General features: G+C 47.1%; 1 protein-coding gene across 1 annotated transcript in view; it reads left to right on the top strand.

Moving 5' to 3' along the window:
- The window catches only part of triob (trio Rho guanine nucleotide exchange factor b), a gene marked incomplete at both ends in the record, with an annotated part of 438,511 nt that overhangs the window by 323,513 nt on the left and 94,998 nt on the right, over positions 1-20,000 (top strand). Inside the window, 2 exon segments of the mRNA XM_084308322.1 lie at positions 6,369-6,502; positions 14,918-15,017. Coding sequence (XP_084164448.1) covers positions 6,369-6,502; positions 14,918-15,017 — 234 coding nt within the window.

The following is a 20,000-nucleotide window of genomic DNA, read 5'->3' as shown; positions in this document are numbered from 1 at the left end:
TAGTGCTGTGTATACCGTATATATATACATTCATATATTCATATTTACCGCATATATATATATATATATATATATATATATATATACATATCTGTCTGAATATACTTATACACTTGCATATAACCCATATAACTCTGTATAGCATGTACAATAATGCTGTATATGCCATATATATATATATATGTATTCTTACAGTAAATATATATAGTATATCCACATCTGTCTGTACATACCTGCATACATGGCCGCCTAGTTATAGTTGAAAGTGGGGGTGCAAGATTTTTTTGTATTCTTTTTTTTTGTACTTTTTTTTTTTGTTTTTTTGTGTGCAAGGGGCAGATTTTTTAACATTTAATGAACACCTGTATGTGCAATTTCCTGCAATATAGAGCCTTCAATCTTGACCAAAATAAAGCTGCTCTTTTCACTATAAAACTCAGTTTATATTGCAGTATGATAGCTATAATAATAATAACTTCACTGCGAGGGCTCTTTTAGCTAACGCTAGCTAGGCACGTATGATAGCCAATTACTATTATAATAATAATAATAATAACTTTCCCATCCTCCCAAAGCCCCTCCGGCCCCGTTCACATCCGCAGCTCAGTACCAACAACAACAACAACAACTAATTGACGCTATCAATAGCCCCAGTGAGCGCGGCGGCTGAATGAATGAATGAAAACTTTATTTAACAGATTGCAGAATGGGTACAATACAGTACGGCTCAATACACACAATTGTTAAGGCGATGCAGACCAGAGAAAGACGTTTGTCTTGTTTACATCAGGGTCCCCTTTCGTGACTGTGCTGCACCGAGTGAATCCACAGTCACTTGCTCCTCAATGGGAAACCAACCTAGATTTACCATGAAGGACTGGTTCTGGCCGAACCGTTCGTTATACAAGTATCACAGAGACATTACAAAGGTGCTCACAGTTGCACGAGGGGTTCGCACAGAGATACGGGATGGTTTGAAAGCTCGGCGTTGCTAATAAATATGTTTAATATTTTTTTATAAACTGCTCAAAGCGGCATTATTTCCGCCGTTGGGTGATCACAGCGCCTGCGCACCATCCCGTATCTCTGGATTCACTCGGTGCAGCGCAGCAGCGCCGAGGCTCACCATACGAGAAATATTCAGTTTCAATCTGTTTGCGCATTTAGTATACAGTCACAGTGTTCGACTTACATGATGATTTGCTCCATTTTGATGTAAACGCCGAAGAATAATCCAGTCACAATGTTATCCAATATCCAGCCTGAATTTTTCAAGGGCTTTCGAAAAAGCCGCCTCCCCCAACATGTCGTATACGTCATGCCGACGAACCGTGGCCCGTGGGCACTGGATCAAACCATTAAAGTGGGGGGTCACACAATCTTTGGAAACTTAAAAACGTGCTATTAAGTGTCATTGCGTATTATTAATTTGATTGAAATTACTTAGTTATGGTTAGATTTATATATGGGGGGGGGGGGGGGGGTATATCATATTTTTCATATGATCAAAAAGTGGGGGAGCAAAACCAGCGTTTGCCCCCCCATGTTCAATAGTCGTAGAGCACCCGCTCCGCGTGCTCTATTGCGCAGGCGTCTATGCCTGCATATACTCCTTTTTACATATCTGTAGATACTATCTCTATCTATATCTATCTATATCTGTTCATATCCCTTACCTACTCTTACTAGTTACACTGCTGACCAGTAAGACTTACTACCATTGTGTCTTTATACCTGTATCCCTGTACATATTAATACTACAACTCTGTACATACATCTGACTAGGATTATTACTCAGTAGTACTATAGATGCCTAACTTCTGTAGCCTGATTCCTGTCGCACCGTACTCATGCTGAATGATGACAATACATTCAAATCTAATCTAATATAATCATAATGAACAACACCTTCCTGACGGCTCTAACATCCTCCTAGTCAACCCAGCCATTTGAAGTAATGAGTTTCAAGTTCAAGTTTGTTTGTTAATTGTCATCGCAAAATACAGAATACTTTATCATGAAATGCTTTTTTCTGTATGAGCCCCTGGGAGTGTGCTAGATAAAAATAGATTAAAAGTATAAAATAGAGAAAGTCAAAGATACGTAAAATAAAGTGTCAATATACATAATATATACAATATACAATACAAAGTAAAAAGAGTAACAGTGAGGTACGATGCAGAAATGGGATGAGGTACAAACTTAGGGTAAGGTGCAATGAGGTATGAATTGTAGTGCAAATCTCTTTACTAATAAATATAATAATAATAACTTTAATTTCATACAGAAATTGCAGTTCAAAGTGTTTCACAACAGTAAAAAATGCAGGCATAAGCGAACATAAAAAATTCAATAAAAAAAAAGATAGGTAAGGTAAATCACAGTTTTTCAGTAATACAAATAATAAAATAGAATAGATTAGATAGAGTAAAAAATAGGCTAAAAGTAATCAAATAGAACGGACAGTAAAAAGTGTGATAAAATTGTTCAATAAAAAAAGATATAACAACAGAGCAGTGTATCGCTCTTAATATTAAGTATTAAGTATAAATGTTTGTATAAACGTTGAGTATAAAGGGCGGCTGGGTGGTGCAGCGGACATTGCACTCGTCACCAACGCAAGAGACACCGGGTTCGAATCCGGCTGTCGGCGTTGCATCCGGCTTGGGCCAGCCGTCATACTAACTCAATTGGCAGAGTTAGCGGGTGGAAGTCGATGGGTGGTAATCTGGACGTTGTGGACAGCGACTCCTACAGGTCAGTTGGGGGACGCCTGCACAGCAGAGACAGGAAATGGTGGGGGTAGTGTGAGCCTCCCACACGTTACACCTCGCCAATGAGAGTCCGCGCTGGCATGTGAAAAGATGTGACAGGCTGCCTCCTCGTGTATCGGAGGGGACACGTGATGCAAGGCTTCTATCCTCCCTACAACGGGCCAGTGGGGGGCATATGCAAGCAACGTTCAAGACAGGGGGGGGGGGGAATTGGCACAGCGAAATTGGGATGGGAGAAAAATAGAAAAAGAGGCGAAAAAAGTGGATAAAAAAATATGTGAGTATAAAATGTGTCAAAGTGTCTAAAGTGAGTAAAGTGGGTGTTGTATGAGAACCAGGATCTACACAAGATGTATCCTGGCTGTGAAACGGCGTCACCAGTCCAGCCTCTAGAACGATTCCTGATCCTCACGGACAGCGATGGTATGCAGGATGTTGGCAGCGATATTAAATAACACGTCTGAATACGTCTTATATACCGTGTAAGATAGGAAAACCGCTCTTCTACTAGTGTGTCTGTTATGTAAAGTGCTGCTGTGTGTCGGCATGGCAACCATTCACTGTATGAGATGTGGTTTATTGGGAGCGTGGTTGTCAGGAAGTCACACACAAACACACACACACGTACACACACACAGACACACACCCACACACAGACACACACAGACACACACACACAGACACACACACAAACACACACAAACACAGACAGACACACAGACACACACACACACACACACACACACAGATACAGACAGACACACAGACACACACACACATAGATACAGACAGACACACACACACACACTCAAATGCCTAAGACTGAAGCGCTTCCTAAAAGAGCTTGTGAGACACAACTTGATGAAGTGAGGTGATCTTCATGAGTCACAGTGGGATGTTGAGATTTTAGCAAGTATGCGTGCGTGCGTGTGTGTTTCCGTTTGTGTGTAGTCTTCACTGCCATCATTGCAGGGAATTCTGACTCAGTGTTATAATGGACTGTAAAGATTAAATGAGACGTCATGCTGTGAATGAATGAGACGTCATGATGTGATTGAATGAGACGTCATGATTTGAATGAATGAGACGTCATGCTGTGAATGAATGAGACGTCATGATGTGAATGAATGAGACGTCATGATGTGAATGAACGAGACGTCATGTTGTGAATGAATGAGACGTCATGATGTGAATGAACAAGACGTCATGTTGTGAATGAATGAGACGTCATGATGTGAATGAACGAGACGTCATGATGTGAATGAACGAGACGTCATGATGTGAATGAACGAGACGTCATGTTGTGAATGAACGAGACGTCATGATGTGAATGAATGAGACGTCATGATGTGAATGAACGAGACGTCATGATGTGAATGAACAAGATGTCATGATGTGAATGAACGAGACGTCATGATGTGAATGAATGAGACGTCATGATGTGAATGAACGAGACGTCATGATGTGAATGAACGAGACGTCATGATGTGAATGAACGAGACGTCATGATGTGAATGAATGAGACGTCATGATGTGAATGAATGAGACGTCATGATGTGAATGAACAAGACGTCATGATGTGAATGAACGAGACGTCATGATGTGAATGAATGAGACGTCATGATGTGAATGAATGAGACCTCATGATGTGAATGAATGAGACCTCATGATGTGAATCTGTTCAGTTTCGGTAGCCATCAAGTGTGGTGAAATGTATTTCTTTAAACCAGTACATGTCAGTAGATGGGAGTTTTAAGCATAACATCACGCGCAGGAGTGTGTTATGAGAATTAGAGCATGCCTAGGGGTGGTTGTTAGGCCCGAGGTGCAGCCGAGGGTCGTTAGTCCCCCTAGGCATGCTCTAATTCTCATAACACACGACTACAAGTGGTGTAATGCCTTTTATACAATTGGCGCATTAATCCAACCTTATTGCTATAAACACACATTAATTGAAGATTTATTGACAAAACCACCACAGAAAAAGTGTAGAAGCAGCTCGGAGGTGCGCTGTTTCAAGGCATGCCATCTAAGAATGAAGTGAGCGTGTGTTATTGGATTGATTGATTGAAAATTTTATTACAGATAGACAGTGCTTACATCTTTATACAATTGCCAAATTCATCCAACCTTATTGCTATACAATAAACACACATTAATTGAAGCATAATGGAGATTTATTCACAAAACCATCCGCAGAAAAAGTAGGTTCAAAAAGAAAGAAGAGAATTTTATTAATGTCCGCCCTCTTTCGAAGTCGGTTATGCTTAGAGTTTGGAATCAGGGCTGGTGGTCTATCGCCCTGCTCTAAAGACAAACTCTAAGCATAACCGACTTCGAAAGAGGGCCAAAGCATAACCAGTTAGAAACAACAAGGCTTCAAAGCATGCCGTCTAACAGTGAAGTGAGCGTGTGTTATTGAAATTATTGATTTATTGATTGAATATTTGATTAATCTCCGCCTTGTTTTGAACTGGTTATTGATTGATTGATTGATTGACATTTTTATTAACATCGAAATGAGAGTGTCCTTTTGACGAATAGCATCTAACAACACACTTCGTGCGATTTATATTTTGTTTAACAATGAGTCATGACCAACCAATTACATAATCCAACATTGTGTAAGCAACTAACACATTCCATGTGACAGAATCGTTTTTGAATGAGTCGTTATGACGCTATCAATACATCCATTCATAAAGATTATTGTCCGCCATCTTGATTTAATTCCTAAAACCACGAACGGCGGAGTGATTGTAATTCGGTTGTGGGCGGGTTCTGGGATCACGAGCGTGTGTTATGATAAATAACAACGTCTAACTTGACTGTTTCAGCCAGAATCGAATCAGAATCGAGAAATTTGCATGCCATTGTATAAAAAACAGTACACGTCACTAGATGGGAGTTAATTGAAAACTAGGGATGTCCGATATTGGCATTAAAATTAGGGATGCTCGATATTGGCTTTTTTACCGATACCGATATTCCGATATTGTCCAACTCTTAATTTCCGATACCGATATCAACCGATATCAACCGATACCGATATATGCAGGGTTCCCCCCCCCCCCCCCCCCCCCCCCCCCAAAAAACGAAATAATTTCAGTTAACTAATAATTTCACTGGATATATATATAACAAATATTGTTATTGTTTTAGTTTTTTTTAAACCGATACCGATATTTTCCGATATCACATTTTACTGCCGATATCGGCCGATAATATCGGTCGGCCGATAATATCGGACATCCCTAATTAAAATGTAATATCGGAAATGATCGGTATCGGTTAAAAAAAAAGACTTACATTTATTTAATCTTTATTTACCCAGGCAAGCAAGTAAGAACAAATTATTATTTTATTTATTGTCAAAAGAATGCATAATGTTGTGTTAATTCCACGACAAGAGATATGTAATGTTATTAATTACCTGAAATTATTCCGTTTTTTGGGGGGGGGAAACCCTGCATATATTGGTATTGGTTGATATTGGTATCGGAAATTAAGAGTTGGACAATATCGGTATATCGGATATCAGTAAAAAAGCCAATATGGAACATCCCTATTGAAAACACACGTCTCTCCTCCCAGGCGTCCAGCATCGACAACAAGCAGGACTGGATCAAGCACATCAGGGAGGTCATCCAGGAGAGGAGCATTCACCTGCGGGGCGCCCTGAAGGAGCCCATCCACGTCCCCAAGGCCACCAAGCACAAGGGCAGACGGTAGGTCACCCCCCCTATCCCCCTGAGTCCACCAATCCCAGCCGTCTTCAGGCGTGACCGCCCAGACACACCAGGCGAGCGCCAAGGTGGGCGGGCGGGCGGGCGACCAGCGCTTCACCTTCGCTCCCATGTTAACGGATGTAGCCGTGGCCATCGGCCACTCGCGGGCTGGAAGCGATCGTTTTCGCTTTGGTTGGATTCAGAGGCGTGTGCGCCACGTGCATTTTCACAGGCATACACTCAATATCGAAAGGTTATCCTATAACCTAGTTATATGAAAACTGGCAGAGCGTCTCGCTCCTGCCGTTATGAGATAACTCTTATCTCCTAGCACCTACTGTGCTCATGAACAAACAATTTGCACCCATGCACCTGACCAGGCCACGCCCCAGCGTCCTCCTATAAGACGCCGGACATGGTCACACTCTACCTTCCTCGGAAAAAAAGTTTCCAACATTGAAAACCCAACCAAGGGACCTCAGGGCGCTGAGAGCGAGACGCTCTGCCAGTATTCATATAACTAGGTTATAGGATAACCTTTCGTTATATATCATACTGGTCATCGCGTCTCGCTCCTGCTATTATGAGATATGGGGCAGAGCAGACGCGTGGCCCGACAAGTGTACCCCCTGAGGGCCCGTAAGCCCCATTACCAGGGAAGAGGGGAGTCCCGTCCACCCGCCCGTCCTAACGAAGGGGGGGAGGCAGTCAACTCCACCAAGTGCGAAAAAGGGGGAACCAGAGACCCCTGAAAAACGCACAGCACAGGCGAGACCACGTGTTACACATCACCCCGTGGCACACACCTACACACCCCTGCTAGCCCACCGAAGGCGGGACGCAGGAGAGGTCCCAGACCTCAGAACCACCTGGGAGACAGAACCCCCAGTCATGTCCACGAGGGAAAACTTAACGAAGGGACCCAGGGAGGACCAGGAGGCCGCAGCACAGATGTCCTCCACCGAGGCCCCCCCTAACAGGGCAGCAGCCCGAGGGGGGACCTGTCCAGCCAACGTGCAGCAAAAGGCAACGCCCCCGCACAACCAATGTGCTGCTTGGACAGCGCTTCATCCGCGCAAGGGCCACCGTAACAAACAAACAGTTGAACGGAAGCCCTGAGAGCCCGAGTCCTGAGGTAAACCCCCAGTGCACGGACAGGACACGACAGGTGAAGGCCCGCCTCCAACTCACTAGCATGAGGAGGCGGACGAACGCATGAACCACAATATCCCTGGAGCGAAAGAGCTCCGGATATTCTTTGGCACGAAGACTGGATTAGGCCTCAGAGTCGCACCGCTATTGGCCGAATAGACAGGCACTCAGGCCGCACCGAGAGAGCACACAGCTCACCCACGCGTTTAGCGAAGGTGATGGCCAAAAATAACGCGGTCTTCAAGACAGCAGATCCAATGGCGCCCGCTCAAGAGGCTCAAACGGGGCCTCCGACAACCGGCCCAGGACCAGTTGGAGGACCCACTCAAAGACAGAGAACGTTCCACAGGCTTGAGACACAGAGCGCCAAGCCGGAATGTTCCACGAGAGGGTGGCTGAACAATGTTCCGCCCCCACACTCGACCATACGCCACTCCCCAGCGTAAGCCGCGGTAGAGGATGGAGAGCGTGCGTACCGGATAGCGTTAACCACAGAATAGTCAAGACGCATCCCCACCAGATTCACACTGTCAGCAGCCAAGCCTAGAGGCTGCCCCAGAACAGGAGGCAGAACAGAGTTCCGTGTGCCTGAGAGAGGGCCCGCGGTGACCACGGAACAGGCCACGGCGGGGCCACCAAGAGCTGAATCAGGGCCGGGGACCACACAGCTGAGCCCCGGCCCGGCGCGACCAGGACCAAGTCCCGCGTTCCCAATGTACCCGCCCCAACAGCTGAGCTATCAGGTGTAAGGGGGGGAATGCGTACAGAATCCCGGACGGCCACAGAATCGGTCCCAGACCTGTCTGGACGTAATCCCCACTCGTCAGAGTGAGGACCGCCCGCAACATCACACCTGCACCCACATTCACCCTGCCAGGGATGTGGAGAGCCCTCAGGCAGAGCAGATGGAGAACGCCCATAGGTGCATCAAAATACACATTTCCAGCGTATTGATTTGTATGGGTGCTAAAAGTGTTACCATCCATGTAAAAACAATACATGCAAAATATTCTTGCAATACGAGGTGATTTAGATGTGGAACGGTACATCAGTACATGCTGTCCTCCCCCAACATGGCCTGCTGTTAGTGTCTGTGTGTGTCTGTGTGTGTGTGTGTGTGTGTGTGTGTGTGTGTGTGTGTGTGTGTGTGTGTGTGTGTGTGTGTGTGTGTGTGTGTGTGTGTGTGTGTGTGTGTGTGAGTTGCAACATTGTTACATCTCACACCTGGTCCTGCAATTTTTGGGGGGATGGGCGGGATGGGCCTATAAATAGCTTTACCTGTGTGGCTCTGCATCACAGTTTACTCAATTCCCCCAACTCCACCATCACCCACCACAGGATCCAGCTCTCCAACTATATTTCCAGCTATCACAAGATGGCGTCGCAACCCTTAGGCTCCCGCCAGAGCAGCCGCAGCCTGGTGTTTGGTCTGGGCCCCAGCATAACCAATGCAGATGCCATCATCACTGGTGCCAAACTGCCAAGTGGTCGCCAGATCTTGCGGTGCATGCTGTACAACTGCGACACGCAACTGCATGCCAAGCGGCCAGGTTTGACCGGAGCCTTGTCACGGTTCCATGCAGCTAAGGACATTTTGGAGCAGGTGCAGCCATTTTATGGAAAGGCCAATATTCCAATGGTGAGTGATCGTCGAGCATGCGTCAAGATGGTAGCGCTTGTCGATGCTAGCAACAAGTTGCGGCACATTCCAAAGGCCAGGCGCTCCAGTGAGGCTACAGCTCGACTGGTGGACGCAATGGAGCACAAGCTGGATGCCACATTCTCGCTGTGGTCTCCAAATGCAGAGGAGCTGATCTGTGATCCAGAGGACATTGCTTTCCTGGCCAGCATGAAGGCGGTGAGAGTGGCCACATTTGGAGCATTGGATGCCAATTTGCAATCCAAGTTGAAGCGGCGACAGGAGCGTGAAGCAGCGCAGCAGGCATGCTTTACCAAGGAGCAGCAGGAGATGACTGCGAGGTCCAGCATGGCGGTGGTGTTGGAAAGCAAAATTGATGAAGACAGCAATGCAGATGAAACAGCTGCTCCACCGGCTGAGAACACACCCACCCGTGAGCGTAAGAAGACTGGCACCACAGTCTTCATTCCATCAGACATTCTCAGCCGGCCGAGTCTTGTGTCACTGGCTACACGGTTGAAGATCACACCAATGCAGCAGGCTGCCTTCACGCGCGGTCTGATCGAGGAATCCGGTGGCAATTCGGCAAAGGTCTCCACATCCTACGCAACAGCAGACCGAGCGCGCCGCCACGTGTTGCAGGCCATCAGTGAGGACCAGCAAGAACAGTGGACACCACCTCCCATGTGCACCTTGCACTGGGACAGCAAGTTGACGCCAATGCTCAACAATGTGCGCCAGTTGGAGGAGCGTGGTGGTGATCGGAGACGCGGAGCGGCTCAAACTGCTTGGTGTGCCAGCATACATGAAGGGGACTGATGAGGCATGTGGAACGATCATTGCCCGGCTGACATGCAAGCTGCTGCAGGACTGGTGCTGCACCGATCAGGTTGTCAACATGGCATTTGACACCACCGCGTCAAACACTGGCCATCTCACGGCAGCCTGCATTGCCATCCAGCTCTCACTGGGTCGACCACTGCTCTGGTCCGGGTGCCGGCACCACATCGGCGAGGTGCTCCTCAGCCACATCTTCACTGACCTCAAGGTGGAGACGTCACGCTCGCCAGAGGTTACATTGTTTACACGTCTGCCACACAAGGACAGCGGCCCATTGGCCCGCTACATTCCTGGCGATGCCGAAACACCGTTCCTGGGCAAGTTGCATGCTGAACTAATTGTGTGTGCTGCAGGAGTGCTCGACTACAAGCGAGGCGACTATCGCGAGTTCGTGCAGCTATGTCTTGTGTATCTGAGTGCAGACAGTGCAGAGCACACTCCAGTTAACTTCCAACGACCGGGAGCACTGCACAAGGCGCGTTGGATGGCTAAGCTGCTCTACACTCTCAAGCTGGCCTTGATGGAGCAGCACATTGCCTTGCTTCCTCAGGGGACCATCACTACGCAGAAGCAGGTGCTGAGGATTCAGGCGTTTGCCAACTTCATCACGCACATCTACGCAACGTGGTGGTTGACCTGCGACACGGCCGTAGATGCGGCATGGAATGACCTTACACTCTACCACAACCTGTACGCATACAAGTCTGTTGACGAGGGCATCGCAGCATCAGCGATTAAGGCGCTGAAGCGGCACCTATGGTACCTGTCAGGCGCGATGCTGCCCCTGGCACTCTTCAGCACCAAGGTGCCAGTTGGCGAGCGGCGCGCACTTGCAGATGCTATATTGGAGCACAAGCCGGCTGATATATACATGCAAGCCCCACAGCTCCACTTTGGCACTGGCTTCGGCAAGCCAAAGTTTCCAACCCTCTCGCCGACCACCAGCTTGGCTGACCTTGCCAACCGAGACTGCTGGTTCGGCATGCACCTGCTGCACATCGATCCCGCGTTTCTTTCACTGGATGTAGAGGATTGGGTTACCAGTACAGCATTTCAGATGGGTGCAGTGAATGTACGTGCCATCAATGTTGTGAATGACTGTGCCGAGCGTGGAGTCAAACTGACGTCAGACTTTGTGGCAGCAGCCAGGAGCACCTGCAGAATGTGCTACAGGCAGTTGAGCATGACCGCTCAACACAGCCAAATCTTCGCTAAATCTCAACAAATCTTTCCCAAACTTTGCACAAATCATTTTTATGTTTGTCCGAACAGAATGCAACCCCACACAGATTGATATGTTGAGATTACATTTTTGCATTGCAATTTGATGCACCCTGCACCCATAGCCAGAGCCCGACCGCCGCCCGGTGCAGACAGGGGGGGGGAGCGCACTCCACCCTGTCTGACAATATACGACGCTGACGTCGTGTTGTCCATCCTGACCAAAACATGCTTGCCCACCACAAGGTGGTCGAGCCGTTTGAGGACCAGAAGGACTGCCTTCAATTCCAACACATTGAATGTAGTGCAGACCGGGCAGCATGGCAGCTGCCCCCTACTGCATTGGCCCGAAACGCCCCCCCCCCCCCCCCCCCCCCTCCATCCCATGAGGGAGGCGTCGGTCAAGACGTGACATGTGACAGCCTGCTGCCCACGGGGACCCCGCAGGTGAGGGCACTAGACCCTCATGGGACCCCCCAGAAGACGAGGTCCCCCAGTACTGACATGGGAACCTTCAGCCGCTTCCACATGTCTCACACCGGGTCCATTTCCATACTGGAAAAAACCACCTCTGCATCGTCCTCATGAAGAGGAGGCCAAGAGGGACCCCAGCAGCAGGCGCATCACGGACAGCGCCGTAACCGTCCTAGGACGGAACCTTCCGAGCGTGCCGAGAACCCAACCACTCGCCGCCGCTCCGAGAGCGCCCATATAGACCTTGAGCTTAGAAAAAACCCAAGTACTCCACCCGTTGACTGGGAAGAGGAGAACTTTACTTCCAGTTTACAGCAAAACCCAGGCTGGTGAGACATCACCTGCCTGGTATGAGACCTGGCGATCTACCTTGACCGGCCAAGGACCAGCACGTCGTCCAGGGCAGAATACAATTCGTAACCCCCGACGATGCAGAGGCCCCAGTGCGGTCTACACGCACTTGGTGAAGATGCGGGGAGCCAGAGAATAGCCGAACGGCAGCCCCTGGTACCCGTACGCCAAGCCCTGCAAAGGAAGCGTAGGTAAGCCCTAGGATGGAAGATCGGGATGCAAATACGCATCCTACAGGTCTATGGAGGTGAACCAGTCCCCCACCTGACAGTGTCCAACAGGTGGGAGACGGTCAGCATTCTGAACCTTCCATGGGATAGGTCCAGTATGGGTCTGACACCCCCCCCCCCTGATTACTCGGCACCAGAGAAAACCAGGAGGAAACGCCACGCATCGTGTCCTCCTTTGGGACCACAACGATGGCTTGCTTCGCCAACAGAGATTGGATCTTGTCGGCCAGAGCTGTCACTGCTGTTGACCCTGACAATAGGGTTTGTACCAAACCTGAAAACGGAGGGTGGGGTTGTGAAAACTGAACACAAGTCCCCGCCTCAGCGTTCTCTCCATCCACCTTGACATATGGCACTGCTGAAAAGAAGCGGTTGATTGGCTACACGTGGGTCGAAGGAAGCACGTGATAGCCTCCACTCTCCCAGACCGACTGTGGGGGGTAGGTGCGCAGCGACCAGGATGGGGATTGGGAATTGGCATAACGACTAACATTGGGATGGGAGAAAAACGGAGGAAAAAGGAGGGGGGGAAAGATAATTTTTTTTTTTTAAATTGATTCACTTGACAGCAGTGAATATAGTACAGCACTACATCACAATATAACATAACTTTGTTTATCCTCATTACTCGTTTCTGTATTTCTCTAATGTGTATTTTTTTTGCTGATTTTTTAATTGTGCCATATGTTATTCCACAACTTCACTCCACACACCGATATGCACATGCTTTTCAGCGTAGGTTGTACCATTGGTTGTTTAAGTTTCCCTCTCCCTCTTAAAGGGGAACTATTTTACTATTTCTTTCACTATTTGGGCACTTTTACACAATTCCTGTGAGTCTATGGAACACCTCTGTAATATATATATTTTTTTTATTCATTGTTTTGTATTTCTAATCAAGTCCTCAAAAACAGCATTTTTCTACCTCAAGATCTCGAGCCGTTTTGAGCCTGGGCTCCAGGTCCAGGTCCAGCCACTGTGTGCAGCTCATCTTGTATCTCAACATTAACATGCAGCAGTGTCTCTCTGACATCACAAATCATCACATTTTCAAATGACTCAGTTCAGTGAGGGTGAATATTGTGAGAGGAGAATTGGAAGAATGTGCCAATGTGAGAATTTTGAGACATAGATCATATTAATATAAGTTCACATAGCTAGGAAACAATGCTAAACACTCAAAAAGGCCATTTATAAGATAGTTCCCCTTTAAGTTATATTCTCCTTCCCTGTCTCTGAACCATTTTTGAATGTTGCCTGGGATTAGTTTGTATCTGGCTTTGTATACAATGAGGGCAGTTTTGAAATCCACTAGGTCCATAGTCCAAGTTATTGGTGTGTTCATAATATCCTACATTGTTGATTATTCTTATTGCTTTTTTTTGCGCATGGTGCATATTGGCTGTAGAGTGCTTTTGTAGGTATTACCCCACACCTCTGCACAGTAGCTCATATATGGTAGGAAGAGTGTACAGTACAGTGTATACAGTGTTTTTTGGTTTAGAATGTGTCTTATCTTGCATAAAACACCAACACTCCGTGCCAATTTAGTCCTGACATATTTGACTTGAGGTTTCCAGTTGAGTTTGTGGTCTATTATTACACCCAGAAATTTATTCTCAAATACCCTCTCCAGTTTAATACTATCAATCATTAGTTCAACCGGTGTATTTACTTGTATATCATGTTTACCAAATATCATGAATCTTTATATTTTTTATATTTAATGATAATTTATTTATATCAAACCACACTTTCAGCTTGGATAGCTCAGCTGCGACATTCTTTAAAAGCATTTGGAGGTTCTCTCCCTCACAGAAGACATTTGTATCGTCAGCAAAAATTACATTTTTCAATATTTTAGACGCATTACCTATATCATTTATATACAGTATGAATAGTTTCGGGCCCAGAATTGACCCTTGCGGCACACCACAGATTATGTTTGACTGAGTGGACCTGTACTCCCCCAACTGCACAAACTGTTGTCTTTGTTCTACGTAACTCTTTAACCATTTGAGCCCTACTCCTCTGATCCCATACCTTTCCAATTTTAGTAGCAGAATATCATGATTTATAGTGTCAAACGCCTTCTTCAGATCTATGAAGACCCCTATTGCAAACTTCTTATTATCAATTATGCTTGTCATTTCTTCTACTAGGTCCATTAGTGCCAATGACGGTGAATGATTCGATCTAAATCCATATTGACTGTCTATAAGTAATGTGTGTTCATCAATGAAACTGTCCAATCGTGCAGCAAATAATTTTTCCATTATCTTTGAGAACTGGGAAAGGAGAGAAACCGGCCTGTAATTGGTGAATAGATTTTTCTCACCTGCTTTGAAGATCGGTATCACTTTTGCAGTTTTCATTTTGATTCATGATGACGGCAACAATCGCCATAGTGACACAGATGATGATGAGAATTACGTTGCTGCTGTTGTTGTTGCTGTTGTTGTTGTCGCTGCTTGTTGATGTTGTTGTTTACTCGTTGTGTCTCCGTAGCGACGGGGAGGAGCTGGACAGCCAGGGAGACGCCAGCAGCCAACCAGACACCATCTCTATCGCCTCGCGCACCTCCCAGAACACACTGGACAGCGACAAGGTAGCAGGCACGCACGCACGCACGCACGCACGCACGCACGCACGCACGCACGCACGCACGCACGCACGCACGCACGCACGCACACACGCACACACGCACACACACACACACACACACACACACACACACACACACACACACACACACACACACCAGAGACACACACACACAGAAAAGGTGTAACAGGCTAAGCGGTTTCCTGTATTCCTCATGCTCAGTTTGACATGGCAGATGGTCACCCCCCCCCCCCCTGTGACATCATCACCAGTAGCAGGGATGTTCGTACATGAGAGCTTCCCTGTCAATGACTTCCTGTGAAGGACAGAGACTCTCCATCTGTCAGACTGTCCATCGAGAGTGAGTGAGTGAGTGAGTGAGTGAGTGAGTGAGTGAGTGAGTGAGTGAGTGAGTGAGTGAGTGAGTGAGTGAGTGAGTGAGTGAGTGAGGGAGTGAGGGAGGGAGGGAGGGAGGGAGGGAGTGAGTGAGTGAGTGAGTGAGTGAGTGAGTGAGTGAGTGAGTGAGTGAGTGAGTGAGTGAGTGAGTGAGTGAGTGAGTGAGTGAGTGAGTGAGTGAGTGAGTGAGTGAGTGAGTGAGTGAGTGAGTGAGTGAGTGAGTGAGTGAGTGAGTGAGTGAGTGAGTGAGTGAGTGAGTGAGGGAGGGAGGGAGGGAGGGAGGGAGGGAGGGAGGGAGGGAGGGAGGGAGGGAGGGAGGGAGGGAGGGAGGGAGTGAGTGAGTGAGTGAGTGAGTGAGTGAGTGAGTGAGTGAGTGAGTGAGTGAGTGAGTGAGTGAGTGAGTGAGTGAGTGAGTGAGTGAGTGAGTGAGTGAGTGAGTGAGTGAGTGAGGGAGTGAGGGAGTGAGGGAGTGAGGGAGTGAGTGAGTGAGTGAGTGAGTGAGTGAGTGAGGGAGTGAGGGAGGGAGTGAGTGAGGGAGAACTGTGTCTGTGTGAACAGCGGGAGCAGGCTGTCAGTTATATCTGGGAATAGCAGCACAGAAGGCCATCACTCCTCCTCACAGTATGAGCTACTGTAGCTAATACGCACATGCACACACGCACACAGACACACACACACACACACAGAAGACACACACACACAGAAGACACACACACACACACACACAGAAGACACACACACAGAAGACACAGACACACACACAGAAGATACACACACACACAGAAGACACAGACACACACACAGAAGACACACACAGAAGACACACACACACATAAGACACACACACACACACACACACACACACACACACACACACACACACACACACACACACACACAGAAGACACAGACACACACACAGAAGACACACACACACACACACACACACACATAAGACACAGACACACACACAGAAGACACACACACACAGAAGACACAGACACACACACAGAAGACACACACACACATAAGACACAGACACACACACACACAGAAGACACACACACACACAGAAGACACACACACACACACACACACACACACACACACACACACACACACACACACACACACACACACACACACACACACAGAAGACACATACACACACACACACAGAAGACACAGATACACACACAGAAGACACACAAAATGCACAAGACTGAAGCGCCTCCTAAAAGAGCTTGAGACACAACTTGTTGAAGTGAGAGATGATCTTCAATTAGTTTGACTTGTACAGAAGTATCACAACAAATACTTCTAAGGTAAACACCTCACTGTCCCTCCACTGACCACCTCCATCACAGCTGTCTTCCATGTCTGTATCCACTGACCACCTCCATCACAGCTGTCTTCCATGTCTGTATCCACTGACCACCTCCATCACAGCTGTCTTCATGTCTGTATCCACTGACCACCTCCATCACAGCTGTCTTCATGTCTGTATCCACTGACCACCTCCATCACAGCTGTCTTCATGTCTGTATCCACTGACCACCTCCATCACAGCTGTCTTCATGTCTGTATCCACTGACCACCTCCATCACAGCTGTCTTCATGTCTGTATCCACTGACCACCTCCACACAGCTGTCTTCATGTCTGTATCCACTGACCACCTCCATCACAGCTGTCATCCATGTCTGTATCCACTGACCACCTCCATCACAGCTGTCTTCATGTCTGTATCCACTGACCACCTCCATCACAGCTGTCTTCCTGTCTGTATCCACTGACCACCTCCATCACAGCTGTCTTCATGTCTGTATCCACTGACCACCTCCATCACAGCTGTCTTCATGTTTGTATCCACTGACCACCTCCATCACAGCTGTCTTCATGTCTGTATCCACTGACCACCTCCATCACAGCTGTCTTCATGTCTGAATCCACTGACCACCTCCATCACAGCTGTCTTCCACGTCTGAATTCACACATAGGCCTTTCACACCGGCCGGCTCGTTCACACCGGGATTAATAGGTTCGGAACGTGAAAAATCTGTGCTCAGCGCTGCACAGCTGTTACTGTTTAGAGACCTATACTGCACAGTAGGGATGTTCGATATTGGCTTTTTTACCGATATCCGATATACCGATATTGTCCAACTCTTAATTTCCGATACCGATATCAACCGATACGATATATGTAGGGTCCCCCCCCCCCCCCCCCCCAAAAAAAGATTTAACCATATCAGGTAATTAACATTACATATCTCTTGTCGTGGAATTAACACAACATTATGCATACTTTTGACAATCAATTAAATAAGAATTTGTTCTTACTTGCTTGCCTGGGTTAATAAAGGTTAAATAAATGTAAAAGAAAATATATATTTAAAAAAAAATATTTAAACCGATAATATCCGATATTACATTTGAATGCCAATATCGGCCGATAATATCGGACATCCCTACTGTACAGCTCTGTTACTGTTAGAGACCTACTGTATACTGTACAGATATGTTACTGTTAGATACCTATACTGTACAGCTATGTTACTGTTAGAGACCTATACTGTACAGCTCTGTTACTGTCAATCAATCAATCAATCAATCAATCAAATTTATTTATATAGCACATTTAGACATGGTAAATGGTAAATGGCTGCTTTTTTATACAGCGCTTTTATCCAAAGCGCTTTACAATTTGTTCCTCACATTTTACCCATTCACTCACCGACGGCATACACAACATACAGCTCATTATAGTAATATTCCACAATTATTACAGTTGGTAGTAATAATGGCACACATACATTCACACCAACATGCGCATTTGTTGATACATGCAGGACTAAGTCTTGAGACAGAAGTATGTGTATCTCCCCTGCCATGGTAACGGCGCGTGTTAACATGTTACTGTTTAGAGACCCGTACCGCGCCGCTCTGTTACTGTGAGCAGCATGTCAACATGGAGACATGTGACAGTCATGTCAGGGCGTTGAGCTGGAGAGGAGTCTGTGCGTGTGCATGTGAGTGTGCGTGTGTGTGTGCGTGTGTGTGTGTGTGCGTGTGCATGTGCGTGTGTGTGTGTGTGCAGGGCCGCCTCAGGGGGTGTGCGAGCAGTGCGGTCGCACAGGGCCTCGCGGGAAAGGGGGCCACAATTTTTATTTTTTTTTATATGTTTTTTGTAATTTTTTTTTTATTCTTTCTTTTTTTTTCTTTTTTTTTGCGAGGCCCCCCTTCCCGCGAGGCCCTTTTTCATCACAGACCAAATATAGTTTTGCTTATATGCTTATATATTTCACATTAGACACGTTTGTAGAATGTATCTGACTTGTTCCTGGCTCTGCGGCTCTGCAGATACACTATTGGAGCTCTGAGGCTCTGCAGCAGATATACTATTGGTTTCAACGAAGGGAGCGGTTACATGTGTACAGTCGGCCGGCGTGCGTCAGCTGCGTCTGATTATTTCGCGCGTGCAGCATTGGAGGTTATGCCAGCCAAGACGAAGAGGACGGTCGTTCGGCAGATGGACTGAAGATGAAAGTTGTTGCATGTTAGAAAGTTCAGTCAGGCTAGCCATGTCGGCTTAGCTAAAGGCAGGGACAGCTAGTTAGCTTTAGTTACGTTATAATATCGAGTGCTAACGTGTGGTTCAGTCGGGATAGCCATGTCGGCTAGTAGATTAGCTAAAGGCTAACTAGCGTTAGCTAACCTAGAGAGAGCGCGTGCAGCATTGGAGGTTATGCCAAGATGAAGAGGACGGTCGTTCGGCAGATGAACTTCGTCAACTCCACGGTTGTCTCCTTCCTCTTGGACGTTTGGTGAGTTTTTAATGCACTCTATTCTATTCCCGCCGTGGAGATATCTCTCTCTCTCTCTCTCTCTCGGGCCGGCTAGCTATCGTGGCTAACGTTATATTGGCTAACGTTATGTGGAGCCAGCGGGCCGGCTAGCTGTCGTAGCTAACGTTATTATTGAGCCAAGCGGGCCGGCTATCTGTCGTAGCTAACGTTATATTGAGCCAAGCGGGCCGGCTAGCTGTCGTAGCTAACGTTATATTGAGCCAAGCGGGCCGGCTAGCTGTCGTAGCTAACGATATATTGAGCCAAGCGGGCCGGCTAGCTGTCGTAGCTAACGTTATATTGAGCCAAGCGGGCCGGCTAGCTGTCGTAGCTAACGTTGTATTGAGCCAAGCGGGCCGGCTAGCTGTTGTAGCTAACGTTATATTGAGCCAAGCGGGCCGGCTAGCTGTTGTAGCTAACGTTATATTGAGCCAAGCGGGCCGGCTAGCTGTCGTAGCTAACGTTGTATTGAGCCAAGCGGGCCGGCTAGCTGTTGTAGCTAACGTTATATTGAGCCAAGCGGGCCGGCTAGCTGTCGTAGCTAACGTTATATTGAGCCAAGCGTCAGTACCTGGCCACTCTATTTGCAGTTAGCCTCTTTAGCTGATGTCGGCAGTTGGCTCCTTGCTACTTTGTTTTCTCTGTATAGACCCTCTTCTCTTTGGATTTAAGTGTTGATCTTTGTCCTTTTGGATCTATGTATATTCATGTTGCCTTTGTGAAGTTATCTTTTCCTTATGTTTTG

Source organism: Notolepis coatsorum (genome assembly GCF_963971535.1).
Source record: "Notolepis coatsorum genome assembly, chromosome: 2".
Classification (NCBI taxonomy): Eukaryota; Metazoa; Chordata; class Actinopteri; order Aulopiformes; family Paralepididae; genus Notolepis; species Notolepis coatsorum.
This window is presented reverse-complemented; position numbering and strand designations above follow the sequence as displayed.